Consider the following 16,102-nt stretch of genomic DNA (forward strand, 5'->3'; position numbering starts at 1 on the left):
CAGAGATCAATGAATTAGAAACCAGGAGCACAATAGAGCAAATCAACAGAACTACAAGCTGGTTCTCTGAAAGAATAAATAAGATCGATAAGCCACTGGCAAGAATCATTCAAAAGAATAGAGAAAGGACCCAAAGTAATGAAAATATGAATGAAAAGGGAGAGGTCACAACCAACACCAAGGAAATAGGAAGGATCATTAGAAACTTTTATCTACAGCTTTATGCCAATAAATTAAATAGTCTGGAAGAAATGGATGACTCCCTAGAAACCTATAAACTACCAAGACTGAAACAGGAAGAAATTGATTTTTTAAACAGACCGATTAATTATGAAGACATTGAAGCAGTCATCAAAAACCTCCCCAAAAACAAGAGTCCAGGCCTGATGGATTCCCCGGGGAATTCTACCAAACATTCAAAGAAGAAATAATACCTATTCTCCTGAAGCTGTTTCAAAAAAATAGAAACAGAAGGAAAACTACCAAACTCATTCTATGAGGCCAGTATTACCTTGATCCCCAAACCAGGCAAAGACCCCATCAAAAAGGAGAATTGCAGACCGATTTCCCTGATGAATATGGACGCCAAAATTCTCAACAAGATCCTAGCTAATAGGATCCAACAGTACATTAAAAGGATTATCCATCATGACCAAGTGGGAGTCATCCCTGGGATGCAAGGCTGGTTCAATATTTGCAAATTGATCAGTGTGATAGGTCATATCAACAAGAAAAGAGTCAAGAACGGTATGGTCCTCACAATAAATGCATTAAATATTTCACAAAATACAGCATCCTTTCCTGATTAAAACACTTCAGAGTGTAGGGATAGAGGGTACATTCCTCAATTTCATAAAAACCATCTATGAAAAGCCTGCAGCAAATATCACTCTCAATGGGGAAAAGCTGGAAGCCTTTCCCTTAAAATCAGGAACATGACAAGGATGCCCACTCTCGCCATTATTATTCAACATAGTACTAGAAGTCCATGCAACAGCAATCAGAAAAAAAAAGGGATAAAAGGTATCCAAATTGGCAAAGAAGAAGTCAAACTGTCTCTCTTCGCAACTGACATGATACTCTATATGGAAAACCCAAAAGAATCCACCCCCAAACTACTAGAAGTGATTGAGCAATTCAGTAATGTGGTGGGATACAAAATCAATGCTCAGAAATTAGTTGCATTTCTATACATGAACAATGAGACTGAAGAAAGAGAAATTAGGGAATCCATTCCATTTACAATAGCACCAAAAATCCTATGCTATCTCAGAATTAACTTAACCAGAGACGTAAAGGATCTATATTCTAGAAACAACAAATCACTCTTGAAAGACATTGAAAAAGACATACAAAGATGGAAAAATATTCCATGCTCATGGAACGGAAGAATTAGCATAGTTAAAATGTCTATGCTACCCAGAGCAAGCTACACTTTCAATGCCATCCCAATTAAAACACCAATGACATTTTTCAAAGATCTGGAACTAACAGCCCTTAAATTTGTGTGGAACCAGAAAAGGCCCCGAATTGCCAAGGAATTGTTGAAAAGGAAAAACAAAGCTGGGGGCATCACAATGCCAGATTTCAACCTATACTACAAAGCTGTGATCACAAAGACAGCATGGTACTGGCACATAAACAGACATACAGACAAATGAAACAGAAGAGAGAAGCCAGAAAAGGACCCTTGGCTTTTTGGGCAACTAACCTTTGACAAAGCAGGAAAAAACATCCAGTAGAAAAAAGACAGTCTCGTCAATAAATGGTGCTGGGAGGGGCGCCTGGGTGGCACTTTCTCACACCATACACAAAGATCAACTCCAAATGGATGAAAGACCTCAATGTGCAACAGGAATCCATCAAAATCCTAGAGGAGAACATAGGCAGCAACCTCTATGACATCAGCCACAGCAACATTTTTCATGACACATCTACAAAGCCAAGAGAAACAAAAGAAAAAAAATGAAATTGTGGGACTTCATCAAGATTAGAAGCTTCTACACAGCCAAGGAAACAGTCAAAAAAACTAAGAGGCAGCCCACGGAATGGGAGAATATATTTGCAAATGATGCTACAGATAAAAGACTGGTATCCAAGATCTACAAAGAACTTCTCAAACTCAATACACAAGAAACAAATAAATCAAAAAATGGGCAGAAGATATGAACAGACACTTTTCCAATAACGACATACAAATGGCTAACAGACATACGAAAAAATGTTAAAAATCATTAGCCATCAGGGAAATTCAAATCAAAACCACATTGAGATACCACCTTACGCCAGTTAGAATGGCAAAAATTGACAAGGCAGGAAACAACAATTTTTGGAGAGGATGTGGAGAAAGGGGACTCCCTTACATTGTTGGTGGGAATGCAAGTTGGTACAGCCACTCTGGAAAACACTGTGGAGGTCCCTTAAAAAGTGAAAAATTGAGCTACCCTATGATCCAGCGATTGTGCTACTGGGTATTTACCACAGAGATACAGATGTACTGAAGAGAAGGGCCTTATGCACCCCAATGTTCATAGTAGCATTGTCCACAATAGCCAAACTGTGGAAGGAACTGAGATGCCCTTCAACAGATGACTGGATTAAGAGAATGTGGTCCATATATATGAGGGAATATTACTCAGCCATCAGAAAGAATAATTTCTCAACATTTGCTGCAACATGGACGGGACTGGAAGAGACAATGCTAAGTGAAATAAGTCAAGCAGAGAAGGACAATTATCATATCGTTTCACTCATTTATGGAACATAAGAAGTCGGAAGATCAGTAGGAGAAGAAAGGGAAGAAGAAGGGGGGGTAATCAGAAGGGGGAATGAAGCATGAGAGACTATGGACTCTGGAAAACAAACTGAGGGCTTCAGAGGGAAGGGGGTGGGGAAATGGGATAGGCTGGTGATGGGTAGTAAGGAGGGCACGTACTACATTTGCACTGGGTGTTATACACAAGTAATGAATCATGGAACTTTGCATCAAAGGCTGGAGATGTACTGTATCGTGACTAACATAATAAAATAAAAAAATATTATTATTTAAAAAAAGACCTCTAGGGCAGTAGACTATAGGGTCACGGTGACAAGGAGTGAAAATTTTGCAGTGGGCCACCCGGAATATCAGTGAGTGGGGACATTCCCAAGTCCACCTCTTCATTCCTGGATCCATGAACGCTGGCTATGGGAGAAACAGCATCACATATTGGACAGATTCAGTGCAAATATCACCTCCTGCCAAATCTTGCCCCAGCCCCACAAGGGGGTGTTGTGTGGCGGGACAGTAACAGGTCTGCAAGAGGCCAGTAGACCGTTCATTCAAGCCAGCTGTTTAAGTGGTGGAGAACATGGTACAACCAGTGAGCTCCATGGACATCGGCACAGTGCTGCCCTTTTCTGATGGGAACTGTGAGCCTTGGACAGAAGCTGCACTGTGTACTACAACACTGGGTGAGGCATTAAGTCCAAGGGTTACAGTTTGGGAAGAAGCACTGCCGTCCAAGAAAGCACGTCCCTACATAGGGAAAGGTCTGTTCCAATAAGGACAGAGCTATCCCTTCCATGATGGATGAGGTCTGATGTAATTCATCTGCCACCAGGCTCCTGGCTGACTCCCAAGGGAAGGGTCTCGCCCTGGGAACTCAGGGCTAGTCTCTGCTGTTGGCAGAGTGGTCCTGAAAAGTGGCCATAGCCTTGTCAGCTTTATGAGTGGAACTCCCTAGGGATTATCCCATGAATAACCTCCCAACTTGCAACATGGCCACTTTGCTAAGGGCCAATGGACAATTTCAAGGACGGAGGGACAAGAATGCTGACCACTGTCCTCAGATGTGTCATATTTTCCACCTGATTATTAACAACATTTCCCTTTGAGGACACACTTTTGTGGGCATTTTCATGGAACACAAATAGCTCTGTGTTCATTTGGGGGTGGGTTCTCCTCACATATGTCTTCCTCTGACATCTTTCACCACTTTCCTTATTGTGTTTCTTCCAACTCTGTGACCATCCAGTCAAACTGACTCAGAGACTGTAGGTTAGAATAAAGCCACTTTGGTCCTGGTCTCTGTCCAGGTGAAATAAACCAAGGACTCTGCTCAAATGTTGCCTTATTGGAGAATGCCCTCCACCCATATTATACAGGGGTGTCCCAGATGAAGTCTGCAGGACTAATATAGTTAGGTATCAGAGTTCTTTGCCTATCACAAAGAAACCTCTTAAACCAGCCCTGTTGTTTTTCCTCTGTATCACCTGTTCATAGAAATGTCCCCACTGGGTCATACTTGTGCCAACTCCTCTCACTTTCTCTCCTACCATCACTGCTATGGAGGCTTTGCTTTCTCTTGTTGTTGACAACAGACCTCAGGATGGCTGCTGCAGCGCCAGCTATCACAAATGGGTACAAGAGAAAGAGCACTGCATAAACCTAGTCTGTTCCTTTCATTCACAGACAGAGCTCCCCAAAAAGATCCCCAGTGGAATGACTCATCGATGGCCTCGCTCTGGGCCACAGGGTCAATGCTGACCTACACAGACCTGAGAATAGCAATAGTGTGACTTCTCAGTGATTATAGTAGACGAGATACAGGTAGGCGGGGTTGGTGACTGTGTGCCGTCTCACCAAAGTAACTGTTCCCCTGTGCTGCTCCGCCCAAGGCAGGATCCAAGAAAGACTTGTGTCTTATTCACACTGATCTCCCAGGGTGGGACCCATGGCCGACCAAGCTGGGTCTGAGGATGTTCCTGTTGGTTGAGTGTCCTCCTGTGTCTGTCCTTGGAGAAGGAGGCATTGTCACACTCTGAGGTGCTCCAGCAGACAGAACAAGGGAGAGGCCGTCCCTGTGTCCTGTGTCCCCAGGGGCCCAGCCCCAGAACCACACCCATGACCACCCACCACCCCAGAGACATGAGCCCTGATACCTCAGATGGGCCCTGCCTTCTCTTCACATGAGCCTCTTCCTATTTTCATGGTTAATCTGACACCTCCTGTCTGGCCCTGAGGCTGGCAGGGTCCCCATAGAGAAGAGAAAATCCTCCCCTGGGTCAGCATGCGTGGATCAGGGGGAATCAGGATGTGAGCAGTGGGTTCTGATTCTCCACCCCGAGGAAGGAGTTTGCACCTCCAGCCGCCAGTGTGCAGTGGCCACTGGGGGGCAGCAGAGATCACCTGGCAAAGCTTCAAGGCTTCTATAGGGAGGGCTGGTCACCAGGACCTGAGACCAGAAGGTAAAGGTGTAGGTTTTCTGCAAGATCACCTTTGCTCTCATGTAAAATTCTGACTCGGGGTCTCTCATCTCTCCCTTGTGGAATCTGTCTCTGTCTCTAGCACAGGTCCAGGGCCACACGATACTCCCCCCAACCCCATTCCCGCTACACTCAGTCAGTGTCAATCCTTGCTCAGGCACTGAGTCTGACCCTGGCACGGAGCACACCCTGGGGATACTGAGGCACAGCATCTATGAACTGTCCCAGGAGCTCCTCCTTGGCAGAGAATCCTACGGCACCTCAGTGACTCCCTAAAAATCCACATGCACCTGGCAAGGGAGGAATTTTGTTCATGTTCTGATGTTCAGCAACACAGACCAGGGGTAGGACACACACTGACCTATGATCCTCTAGTACCTTGAGAGTAAACATTCTATGATGGGTTCAGGAAACGCAGACAGACTCCACCTCCCAGATCTGCTGTGACCACACCCACCAAGGAGCCAGGTCAGAATACGGAGAGGAATAGAGTTTGGACCCCGGAATATGGGAACACAGGTGAATGAGAATCCCCAGGGCTGAGAATGGGTTTGCAGGGGCTGTCCCCTCCCATCTCTGCCCCTTGGAGCTGAGCCCATTTCTAAAACCACAAGCCCCTCAGCAGCAATCTCTGGGCTCTGGCTGATTTGCATAACCTGCAGGTGTCTCCAGCAAGGGGATAAGAGAGACCTGGGAGGAACCCTGCTCAGCCTTGGGCCTCAGGGAGCAAAATCGAGGCACCTGCACCATGGCCTGGACCCCTCTCCTCCTCGGATTCCTGGCTCACTGCACAGGTGCTGGGCCCAGGCTCACACCACCCCAGCCCTGGGGTCTGGGACAATCCTGGCCCTGAGTCTGAGATCAGCATTAGACAGTCAGTGGGGGGCAGGATGATTGAGGCCCTGCAGTGGGATGAGGGTCTGGTGGGGTGATAACCCCCACTGTGCTCCCTGACTCCTTGTGAGCCCCATGGGCTGCGCCTGCCCATAGAAAGGGGGTGGGTGTTTTTCATTTGTTCAAAGTCTCCATCCACCAGGCAGGTCCAGGTGTCCCAGGATCTAAGATGACAGCAAGGAGGAAGTGGCCTAGGGACTCGAAAGACCTCAAGCCAGCAGGTGTGAATATCCAGGGAAGACACCAAGGCTGGAACCCGACCTCTCATCTTCTCTCTTACAGGTTCCATGGCCTCCTACGTGCTGACTCAGCCCCCCTCTATGTCGGTGAATCTGGGACAGACCGCCAAGATCACGTGTGGGGGAAACAATATTGGAAGGAAAAGTGCTCAGTGGTACCAGCAGAAGCCGAGCCAGGCCCCCGTGCTGATTATCTATGGTGATAGCACCCGGCCCTCAGGGATCCCTGACCGGTTCTCAGGCACCAACTCTGGGAACACGGCCACCCTGACCATCAGCAGGGCCCAGGCTGAGGACGAGGCTGACTATTACTGCCAGGTGTGGGACAGCAGTGCTGATGCTCACAGTGACACGGACAGATGGGGAACTGAGACACAAACCTCTTCTCCATCTGTGTCACACTCTCCTCCGGCCCCAGGAGGCCCTTGCACAGAGCAGGGAGTGGGTCTCACTCGGGTCATCAGATCTGAGGTCCCCATTCGTCTCTCCCCACCAGTGCACCCGACAGGCTCTGCACAAGGTGAATCAGAGAAGGGAACGCACACAGTAGTTTTAACTATGTTTCATTTCTGACTGGAGGTGAAGGAATGACTGAACAGGTGAGAAGAAGACATGGAAGATATTTTCTAAGACCAAATGTTTTAAAACATCTCTAAATGAAATTATATGATCTGAAACACCTTGTGATGTTGTCAGCATATGCGATGCTGCAAGAGAAGGAAGAGATTAGTGAGCTTGATTTCATGGCAATGAAAAGTCTTCAGTTGGAACAGAAAGAGTAAAGCTGGAAAAGATGAATAAAGACCGGTGTGCTTAGGACAACTTCCTGCAGCCTCAAGTGTGTAATTGGAGTAACTAAGGGAGAGAAGGTGGGGAGCAGGTTGTTAATAGAAAAACATTTGAAGAAATAATACCAAAATATTCCAAGCTTGGTGAAACCTATTAGCCAAAAGTTCAAAAAACCTCTGACAAGGGAACAGGAGAGACAGCACCACACATGTCATAATGAAATGGCTACAAACAGTAATGCAGACGCTCTCACAGCCAGAGAGGAGAGACCAGTGGCTACAGAGGAGCTCGCATCGTGGTGGGAGCACCTTCCTCGTCTCAAGCTGGGTGAGCAAGAATACAGGGGAGCAATGGTCTCAAAGTACTAATAGAAAATACCTGTCAACTTTGATGTTTACCGAGGGAAAAGGTCATTGAAAATTGAAAACAAAATAAACCCTTCTCAGGCAAAACATCTCAGACCGGATCACCCGCAGACCCGCAGCGACGGTAAAGGACACCCCTCGGACAGAAGGAGAGGGTGACACAGAAATGTGAATCTATGCAAAGTTATACTAAGCGTCGTATATCAAAACTATATTGATAAATATAATAAGATTTTATTGGTTACTGTCTATAAAAGATAGTCAACTGTTTAAGCAGAAATAAGAACAATAGGTTGTGATTTATAATGGATAGAAAAATGAGATATATGACAATGTCAGCAAAATTGATGGTGGAAAGAATATCATGTTATCACATCCTTATTCTCCGTGTGAATTATATTATGACACAAGGAGATACATGATAAGTTAAATAAGCCATTAAAAGAAAGCCATCTGAACTACAAAAATAAGACTTGGTAAGGTGAACCAGTTGGGATTCCTCAAAGAATACAGATCCCATAAGACATGTATCTCATATACACCTACATATATAGTCATATGTTACACACACACACACATAGAGAGAGAGAGACAGAGACAGAGACAGAGAGAGACAGAAAGTTAATTTAGAAATTGGTGACAGAGTCCTGGGGCACCAGGTCTGGAAGATGCAGGGAGACCAGAAGACTGGAGACTCCAGCAAGAATGATGTTGCAATGTGCAGTCGAAATGTACTCATTAACACGTCAAGCCATTAAAAGAAAGCCATCTGAACTACAAAAATAAGACTTGGTAAGGTGAACTAGTTGGGATTCCTCAAATAATTCAGATCCCATAAGCACCTACATATATAGTCATATGTTACACACACACACACACACATAGAGAGAGAGAGAGAGACAGAGACAGAGACAGAGACAGAGACAGAGAGAGACAGAAAGTTAATTTAGAAATTGGTCACAGGGTCCTGGGGCACCAGGTCTGGAAGATGCATGAGACCAGAAGACTGGAGACCCCAGCAAGAATGATGTTGCAATGTGCAGTTGAAATGTAGTCATTAACACGTCAAATGATATGTTAACAGGAGACAAGAAGATAATTAAAAGATAAAAGTAAAACTCGTTGAGATGAAATCTGCAACGTCTCAGATCACAAATACAAGGGTTGAGAATCAACAGCAGACACGACAAGACCAACACCTGAGGGAACCGGAAGACACAGCACAGACACTACAAAGTGAAAGAAAAAAGATTTAAAAGTGAACAGAGAATCATGACCTGGAGGCACCTTTAGCAATGGAATAGGGTGTGATCGTGTCAGAAAAGTAGAGACAGTGGGGCGCAGAGGATAGGAAAATATTAAGAAAAATTGGCCAAAATGTTCCAAATTTGATGAAAATTCAAAAGTGACGGGTCAGAATCTCAACAAAGCTGAAGATCAAGAAGTCGTTATAATAACAATCAAACATCCAAACCTAACAATATCAAACATGTAAGGCAGTGACAGAGACAGTCTTAGAAGGAGCCTCAGAAAACACCTGTACTCAGGGGAACAAAGAGAAGGATTCTAGCAGATTTTGCACTCACAGAATTTCCCGCGAGAGACAGTGGATTCACAGATCTAAATTACTGAAAGAAGGGTTCTTCATCCAGGGAAAATATTCTTCAAAACTGAGGCTGAATAAAAAATTTTCCCATATTTAGAAACTGACAGAATTGCTCATCAAATGACCCATAATACAAGCAATAAGCAGACATCCCTCAGGCAGGAGAAGGTGATTCCAGAAAGAATCAAATCAACAAAATGAATGTAAAAATCAGAAATGCTAACTATAGGGATAAAAATTAAGACTTTTTCCTTATCTAAATCTCTTTAGAAGATACTTGCTTGTCTATAGCAAATATAATAACTAGGTAGGTTGGAATTTGTATTATAGGTAAAATTACATGTATGAAAATCATAGCAAATATGCTGAGAGGTAAGAGAAATATATCATCAGGTTCTTTTTTTTTCTAATGTGACCACTTGATTTAATTGTAGATCTAATTATAAAAGTAATAACCAAGAAACAAATAAACAAATCATAAAATGGGCAGAAGACATGAATAGACACTTTTCCAATGAAGACATACAAATGGCTAACAGAAACATGAAAAAATGTTCAAAATCATTAGCCATCAGGAAAATTCAAATCAAAACCACACTAAGATACCACCTTACGCCAGTTACAATGGCAAAAATTGACAAGGCAAGAAACAACAATTGTTGGAGAGGATGTGGAGAAAGGGGATCCCTCTTACATTGTTGGTGGGAATGCAATTGGTACAGCCACTCTGGAAAACAGTGTGAAGGTCCCTTAAAAAGTAAAAAATTGAGCTACCCTATGATCCAGCAATTGCACTACTGGGTATTTACCCCAAATATACAGACGAAGTGAAGAGAAGGGCCATATGCACCCCAATGTTCATAGCAGACTTGTCCACAATAGCTATATCGTGGAAAGAGGCGAGATGCCCTTCAACAGATGACTGGATTAAGATGTGGTCCATAAATACAATGGAATATTACTCAGCCATCAAAAGGAATGATTTCTCAACATTTGCTGCAACATGGATAGGACTGGAGGAGATAATGCTAAGTGAAATAAGTCAAGCAGAGAAAGACAATTATCATATGGTTTCTCTCATCTATGGAACATAAGAACTAGGAAGATCGGTAGGAGAAGAAAGGGATAAAGAAAGGGGGGTAATCAGAAGGGGGAATGAAGCATGAGAGACTAAGAACTCTGAGAAATAAACTGAGGACTTCAGGGGGGGATGTGGGGGAATGGGATAGGCTGGTGATGGGTATTAAGGAGGACATGTATTGCATGGTGCACTGGGTGTTATACGCAACTCATGAATCATGGAACTTTACATCAAAAACCAGGGATGTACTCTATGGTGACTAACATAATATAATAAAAAATATTTTATAATAAAAAATAAAATAAAATAAAATCATTGTTTTTTGCCAAAAAAAAGTTATACAATAAACATATGAGATATATCACAGGAAAATACTTCCATGACTTTGGAGTAGGCAAAGATATTTTGGACAATACAAAAGAAGCAGTAATCATAAAAAAAAATTGATGAATTGGACTACATTAAAATTAAACACCTCTGTTCATCAAAAGAGATTTTTTAATTATGCTATTTCAGTCACTATACAGTACATCATTAGTTTTTGATGTAGTGTTCCAAGATTCGTTGTTTACATATAACACCCAGTGCTCCATGCAATAATTGCCATCCTTAATACCCTTCACTGGGCTAGCACATGCCCCCAGCCCCTCCCCTCTGAAACCTTCAGTTGGTTTCCCAGAGTCCACAGTCTCTCATGGTTTGTCTCCCCATCTCCTTCTCCCACCCTTCATTTTTCCCTTCCTTCTCCTAATGATCTCCCTGCTATTCTTCATGTTCCACAAACAAGTGAAACCATACGATACTTGTCTTTCTCTGCTTGACTTATTGCACTTAGCATCATCCCCTCCCGTTCCATCCATGTTGATGCAAATGTTGGGTAATCATCCTTTCTGACGGCTGAGTAATATTCCATTGTATATATGGACCACGTCTTCTTTATCCATTTGTCTGTTGAAGAGCATCTTGGCTCCGTTCACAGTTTGGTTATTGTGGACATTACTGCTGTGAACATTGGGGTCCATATGGCCATTCTTTTCACTACATCTGTATCTCTGGGGTAAATTCCTGGTAGTGCAATTGCTGGGTCATAAGGTCGCTCTATTTTTCACTTTTTGAGGAACCTCCACATTGTTGTCCAAAGTGGCTGTACCAACTGGCATTCCCACCAACAGTGTAAGAGGGTTTCCCTTTCTCCACATCCTCACCAACAATTGTTTCTTGCCTTATCAGTCTTTGCCATTCTAATTGGTGTAAGGTGGTATCTCAATGTGGTGTTGATTTGAATTTCCCTGATGGCTCATGATGGTGAACATTTTTTCATGTTTCTGTGAGCCATTCATATGTCTTCATTGGGAAAGTGTTTGTTCATATCTTTTGCCCATTGTTATTGGGAAAGATTGGTTTTGTTTCCCTTGCCTTTGGAGACGTGTCATGAAAGAAATTGCTGTGGCCGATGTCGAAGAGGATACAGCCTATGTTCTCCTCTATGATTTTAATGGATTCCTGTCTCACATCAAAGTCTTTCATCCATTTGGAGTTTATCTCTGTGTATGGTGTGAGAGAATGGTCAAGTTTCATTCTTCTGTATATAGCTGTCCAATTTTCCCAGCACCATTTATTGCAGATACTGTCTTATTCCCATTGAAAGTTTTTTCCTGATGTGTCACAGATTACATGACCGTGGAACTGAGGGTCGATATCTGTGTCAGGTTCTTATATTCCATGTAACATGGGATAATATCCCCAGAATGTAGACAATTACAAGTCACTGATCAGAGGACCGCACGCACTAATAGCTCAAAAACACAACAAAGAGCAAAACACAAAAACCAACAGAAGCCTAAAAACATAAAAAAAATGTTCCATGACTTAAAAGAAACCAGACAAATGGAAAGAGAGAGCAAAGACAACATGGGACAAATAGAAAATAAAAATGTGGATGCCATATTGAAATGGTGACACTAGTCACATGCAGTATTACAAGGCACAGATTGTCAGAGGTTGTTGGACTGAGTTTCACAGTAACACCCAAGTAGATACTGCAAATAAGATCCCCACAGCATATGAAATGACACTAAAATCTAAGCAAAAATTCAGGACAATTCCCACCAATTCTGCTCCACAATGTGGGACATGAAACATTCTCAGGAAGCAGGTAGAAAATCTGGAAAGATGAAATGAACCTTAAACATAATTAGAATGAAACATTTTCTGTTATATATTTTATACACAAAAGAAAAGAAGAAATATTCACAGGGTATATTGCATGAGCATAGCTAATAGAATATCCTCATAGCCCCGTTCTGACTGGAGCCTTTAAGATGTTCAAACACAGTGACAAGAGCTCCCCTATGGAGCCCAGAGGTGAACAGCTCGCCACATGAACCACCCATGAAGCCCGTCCAGAAGCAGAGATTCTCTCCACCCGCCCGAGAAGGAGCGTTCTCATGGGGACCAGAGAGGGCATGAGAGAGGATTGGGGCAGCCAGGCTCAGTGGTGAACTGAGAAGACAGAAATCTGAGGTCTCCACCGTGCCCTGAACCCTTAGCTGATGCCCCTCCTCACCCTCTCCCCCACCTCACTCTGCAAGGACCTGCCCCCAAGCCGTGCCACAGGATCAGCACCCACAGGACCGCAACATGAGCCTGGCCCTCGGCTCAGCCCAGGGGATGCTGCAGGATTGGGACCCTTGAGAATGAGTCCCACAGGCTCCTGAAATGACAGAACCGACCATCCCCTTTAATAATCAGCTGTGCCCAGTAGTGTGACCATGAGACCCCTGTCATTCCCACCTGCTTAGGACAGAGAGGACCAAGCAATAGTGCAGAGCAGACCCAGCAGGACCCAGGCCAGGACCCTGCACAGCCAAACAGCCTCCACTGGCCTCACAGAACCTCCAGCTCTAACCTGGGACAAGACCCCATGGACCCTCCCCACATGCAGGTTCAGGGCCTCCTTTATAGACCAGCCAGTGTGGGGATGACAATGAGTCCAGGGTCATAAGCCCAGCAGCCAGGCCTGGCCTCACATTCCCTCATGCCCTGGCCAAGCTCTGCCCCCAACAGCCCCGGGTCTGTATCCAGGACGCCTGGACACCTCTCCTGGACTCGCCCCCACTCCTCTCTGTTTTCTGGAAAGCAAGCCTCTCTGGGCTTTTGCTTCACCTGCTGTGAAATGGGGAAACTTATCTCAAGTATGAACATTTTTTAAATCAAATGATACATAACAGTGTAAGCGTCTTACTAATTAGAGAGACTCCATGTGATCTCGGGGAGTCGACCTTGGAGGTGGAGTCTCCTGTCTCCCTCTGTGGGAATCCGAGGACAAGCTGTCAGCTGTACTGTGACCTGCATCTTGTGCGATTGGATCAAAGTCTGAGTGAGCAGGTTCCCGGTTCCACAAAACCACAGACTAGGCCACGGTAAAAATCCTCCCACACCACACGCCAGCAGATGCGGGCTGGAATAATAAAAAAGTAGTAAAAAACAACACTAATAACATCAAAACTGAAGGTCTGCCTGCACAACTGAACTTAGCTCCAGAAGCATCACCTGTTGCTCTGATGACCCAACTACACTGATGGGGATACAGGAAGCACCAGTCCTGATTCCTAAATACCCAGGAATCTGCTGGCTGTGGGACATCACACAGGTTTGTCTGCACCCTGACCCTTTTCAGATGCACTACACTGAACCCTGCACTCTCTCTGTTGTATGAACACAAGGGGCCAGGCCAAGGCATTTCAACTCAGGGACAAGTACAGGAATCCCATGTGTCCTGCTCCCTGCAGCATGTATGTGACCTTCTGTGCTGGGCTGGGCAGGGCAGGGGAGCAGCTGGCTGTGGGAGGCGGGAAACCCTGGTCCACACCCTTCCTCAGGTGACAGGTGCTGTGGGATGACCTGCAGGAGGGAAGCTCAGGGTCTGAGTCCTCCTCCACCAGCAGGGGGCAGCAGATTTGCAGCAGGAGCAGCAGGACAGAGGCTAGGGCTGCCCAGGGGGAACTTCAAAGGGATACAAGACCTGGGGGTCGGGAGGGGCTGACCTCAGAGGCCATCGGGATGACCCATCCTATCTCCTCAGGCTGCAAAGACCATGTTCTGAGGGTCAGACACCCAGTGTCACCCAGGACACTGCCAGGAGTCCTGACACAGGGAGCACCTCACCTGGGAAATTCGCGTCCCCTCTCTGTCCACCAGGGTTCCCAGGGACTGACTCCTCTGTGCTGGGCACATCCAGAGACACCCCAAACTCACACTCTGCCTCTCCTTCCCCACCTCTGCCCCAACTCAGACCTGGGGCTGCAGCTCCTTTGCTCAGAAGCATCTCAGGGGGGCAGCAGGCAGAGCACTCAGAGAGCCTAGTCCCTGGCAGGAGCATCGGCAGCCTCCTTGTGAGACTGTCTACAGAGTGACGTGATTCCCATGGCCTGCAGGGACCACGGCTCAGGCCCTAGAGCTCACACCGTGGGGGAACATGTGATCGTGTGGACCCTCACAAGACCACAACCTCGAAGTTTGTTTCACAGGTTTGGATGAGACAATTAAAGAGATCAAATGGCTGACAGTGCCAATTGCTGGTCTGCTGTGGGTGGGGCCTGTCCTAGAGACAACAGCACCATGTGTGAATGCACTAGAAATCCTGATGAATCCCAACATCAGGCGATTGTTTAACAAGGAAACTCCCACCTACAAAATGATGAACGAACCTGACAATGAGAGAGTTTCCCATACTGATGACATGCTAAGTATGGGACCACACTGTGTCTGGGGGACGCAGAGGGGACCTGAAGCAGGAGGAGGAACGAGGAAGATCACAGGACTGCGTCACCCTGACTCAGGTGTTGTCCGCATGTCTCAGAGGGACCAGGTCAGCCCCATGGCCAGGATTCTGGAAGGCCCTGGGCCAGCCCCGGACAGTCCCCAGACGTGGTGGGTGAGACAGTGATTTTGTTCTAACCCCAGGAATGTGAGTGTGATACCAAATTTGGAGACCAAGGCTCACTTTCTGACCTGAGAGCTGCTTGGAGGAAGCTGGGGGCTCCTCTCTTCCTCCTCAGTCACCTGGTCTGAGCTCACAGTGGTTTGCATCAATTTGGAGTCTCAGAGAGGAGGAAATTTGCATAAATACTAACAATCACAGACCCAAGGGCCTGGAAAGGAATAAGAGAGACCAGGGTGAGGATGGGCCAGCTGTGTTCTCAGAGGACAGAGTGCTGAGCACATCCAACATGGCCTGGACCCCCCTCTCACTCCTCGTCCTCACTCTCTGCACAGGTGCTGCCCCCGGTCCTGCCCACACCCCACAGCACCTGAGCTGAGGCTGCCCGATACCCCGAGCTCAGGCCTAGCACAGCCTCAGTGTTGGGACCCTGAGATGAGTCCTGGACCTCATTCCAACTTCTTCTCTTCTGTCTTACAGGCTCCATGGCCTCCAGTGAGGTGACTCAGCCGCCCTTTGTGTCAGTGGCCCTGGGACAGACGGCTACCATCACCTGCTCTGGAGAGGAACTGGGGGAAAATATTCTAAAATGGTACCAGCAAAAACCAGGACAAGCCCCTGTGCTGATTATCTATTATGAGAAAGATAGGCCCTCAGGGATCCCTGAGAGATTCTCTGGCTCCAGATCAGGGAACACAGCCACCCTGACCATCAGCGGGGCCCAGGCTGAGGACGAGGCTGACTATTACTGTCAGACTTATGACAGCAGTGCTGATGCTCACAGTGACACGGACAGATGGGGAAGTGAGACACAATCCCCTTCCCCGTCTGTGTCACAGTCTCCTCCAGCCCCAGGAGGCCTGTGCACAGAGCAGTGAGCAGGACACCCCAGGTCCCCAGGGTGAGGTCCCCAGTCTGTCCCCTTGCTCCCAGCCCTCC

At 46.0% G+C, this 16,102-nt stretch overlaps 1 protein-coding gene across 9 annotated transcripts in view; it reads left to right on the top strand.

Annotated features, from left to right (window-relative positions):
• Window positions 1-16,102, top strand: part of IGLL5 (immunoglobulin lambda like polypeptide 5) — a 174,959-nt gene that overhangs the window by 31,579 nt on the left and 127,278 nt on the right. Inside the window, exons 1-2 of one of the 9 annotated variants that reach the window (XM_040619442.1) lie at window positions 5,887-6,041; window positions 6,424-6,721. The exons of 5 other annotated variants lie outside the window; for them this stretch is intronic. In XM_040619442.1, the coding sequence (XP_040475376.1) occupies window positions 5,996-6,041; window positions 6,424-6,721 (344 nt within the window). In that variant the 5' untranslated portion in view covers window positions 5,887-5,995. Of the gene's footprint in view, window positions 1-5,886; window positions 6,042-6,423; window positions 6,722-15,437; window positions 15,499-15,643; window positions 15,942-16,102 lie in introns of those variants that run through there. 3 more of the 9 variants (XM_040619449.1, XM_040619466.1, XM_040619453.1) reach the window with 3 other exon arrangements.

The sequence above is a fragment of the Ursus maritimus genome, unplaced genomic scaffold, assembly GCF_017311325.1.
Source record: "Ursus maritimus isolate PB19 unplaced genomic scaffold, ASM1731132v1 scaffold_33, whole genome shotgun sequence".
Classification (NCBI taxonomy): domain Eukaryota; kingdom Metazoa; phylum Chordata; class Mammalia; order Carnivora; family Ursidae; genus Ursus; species Ursus maritimus.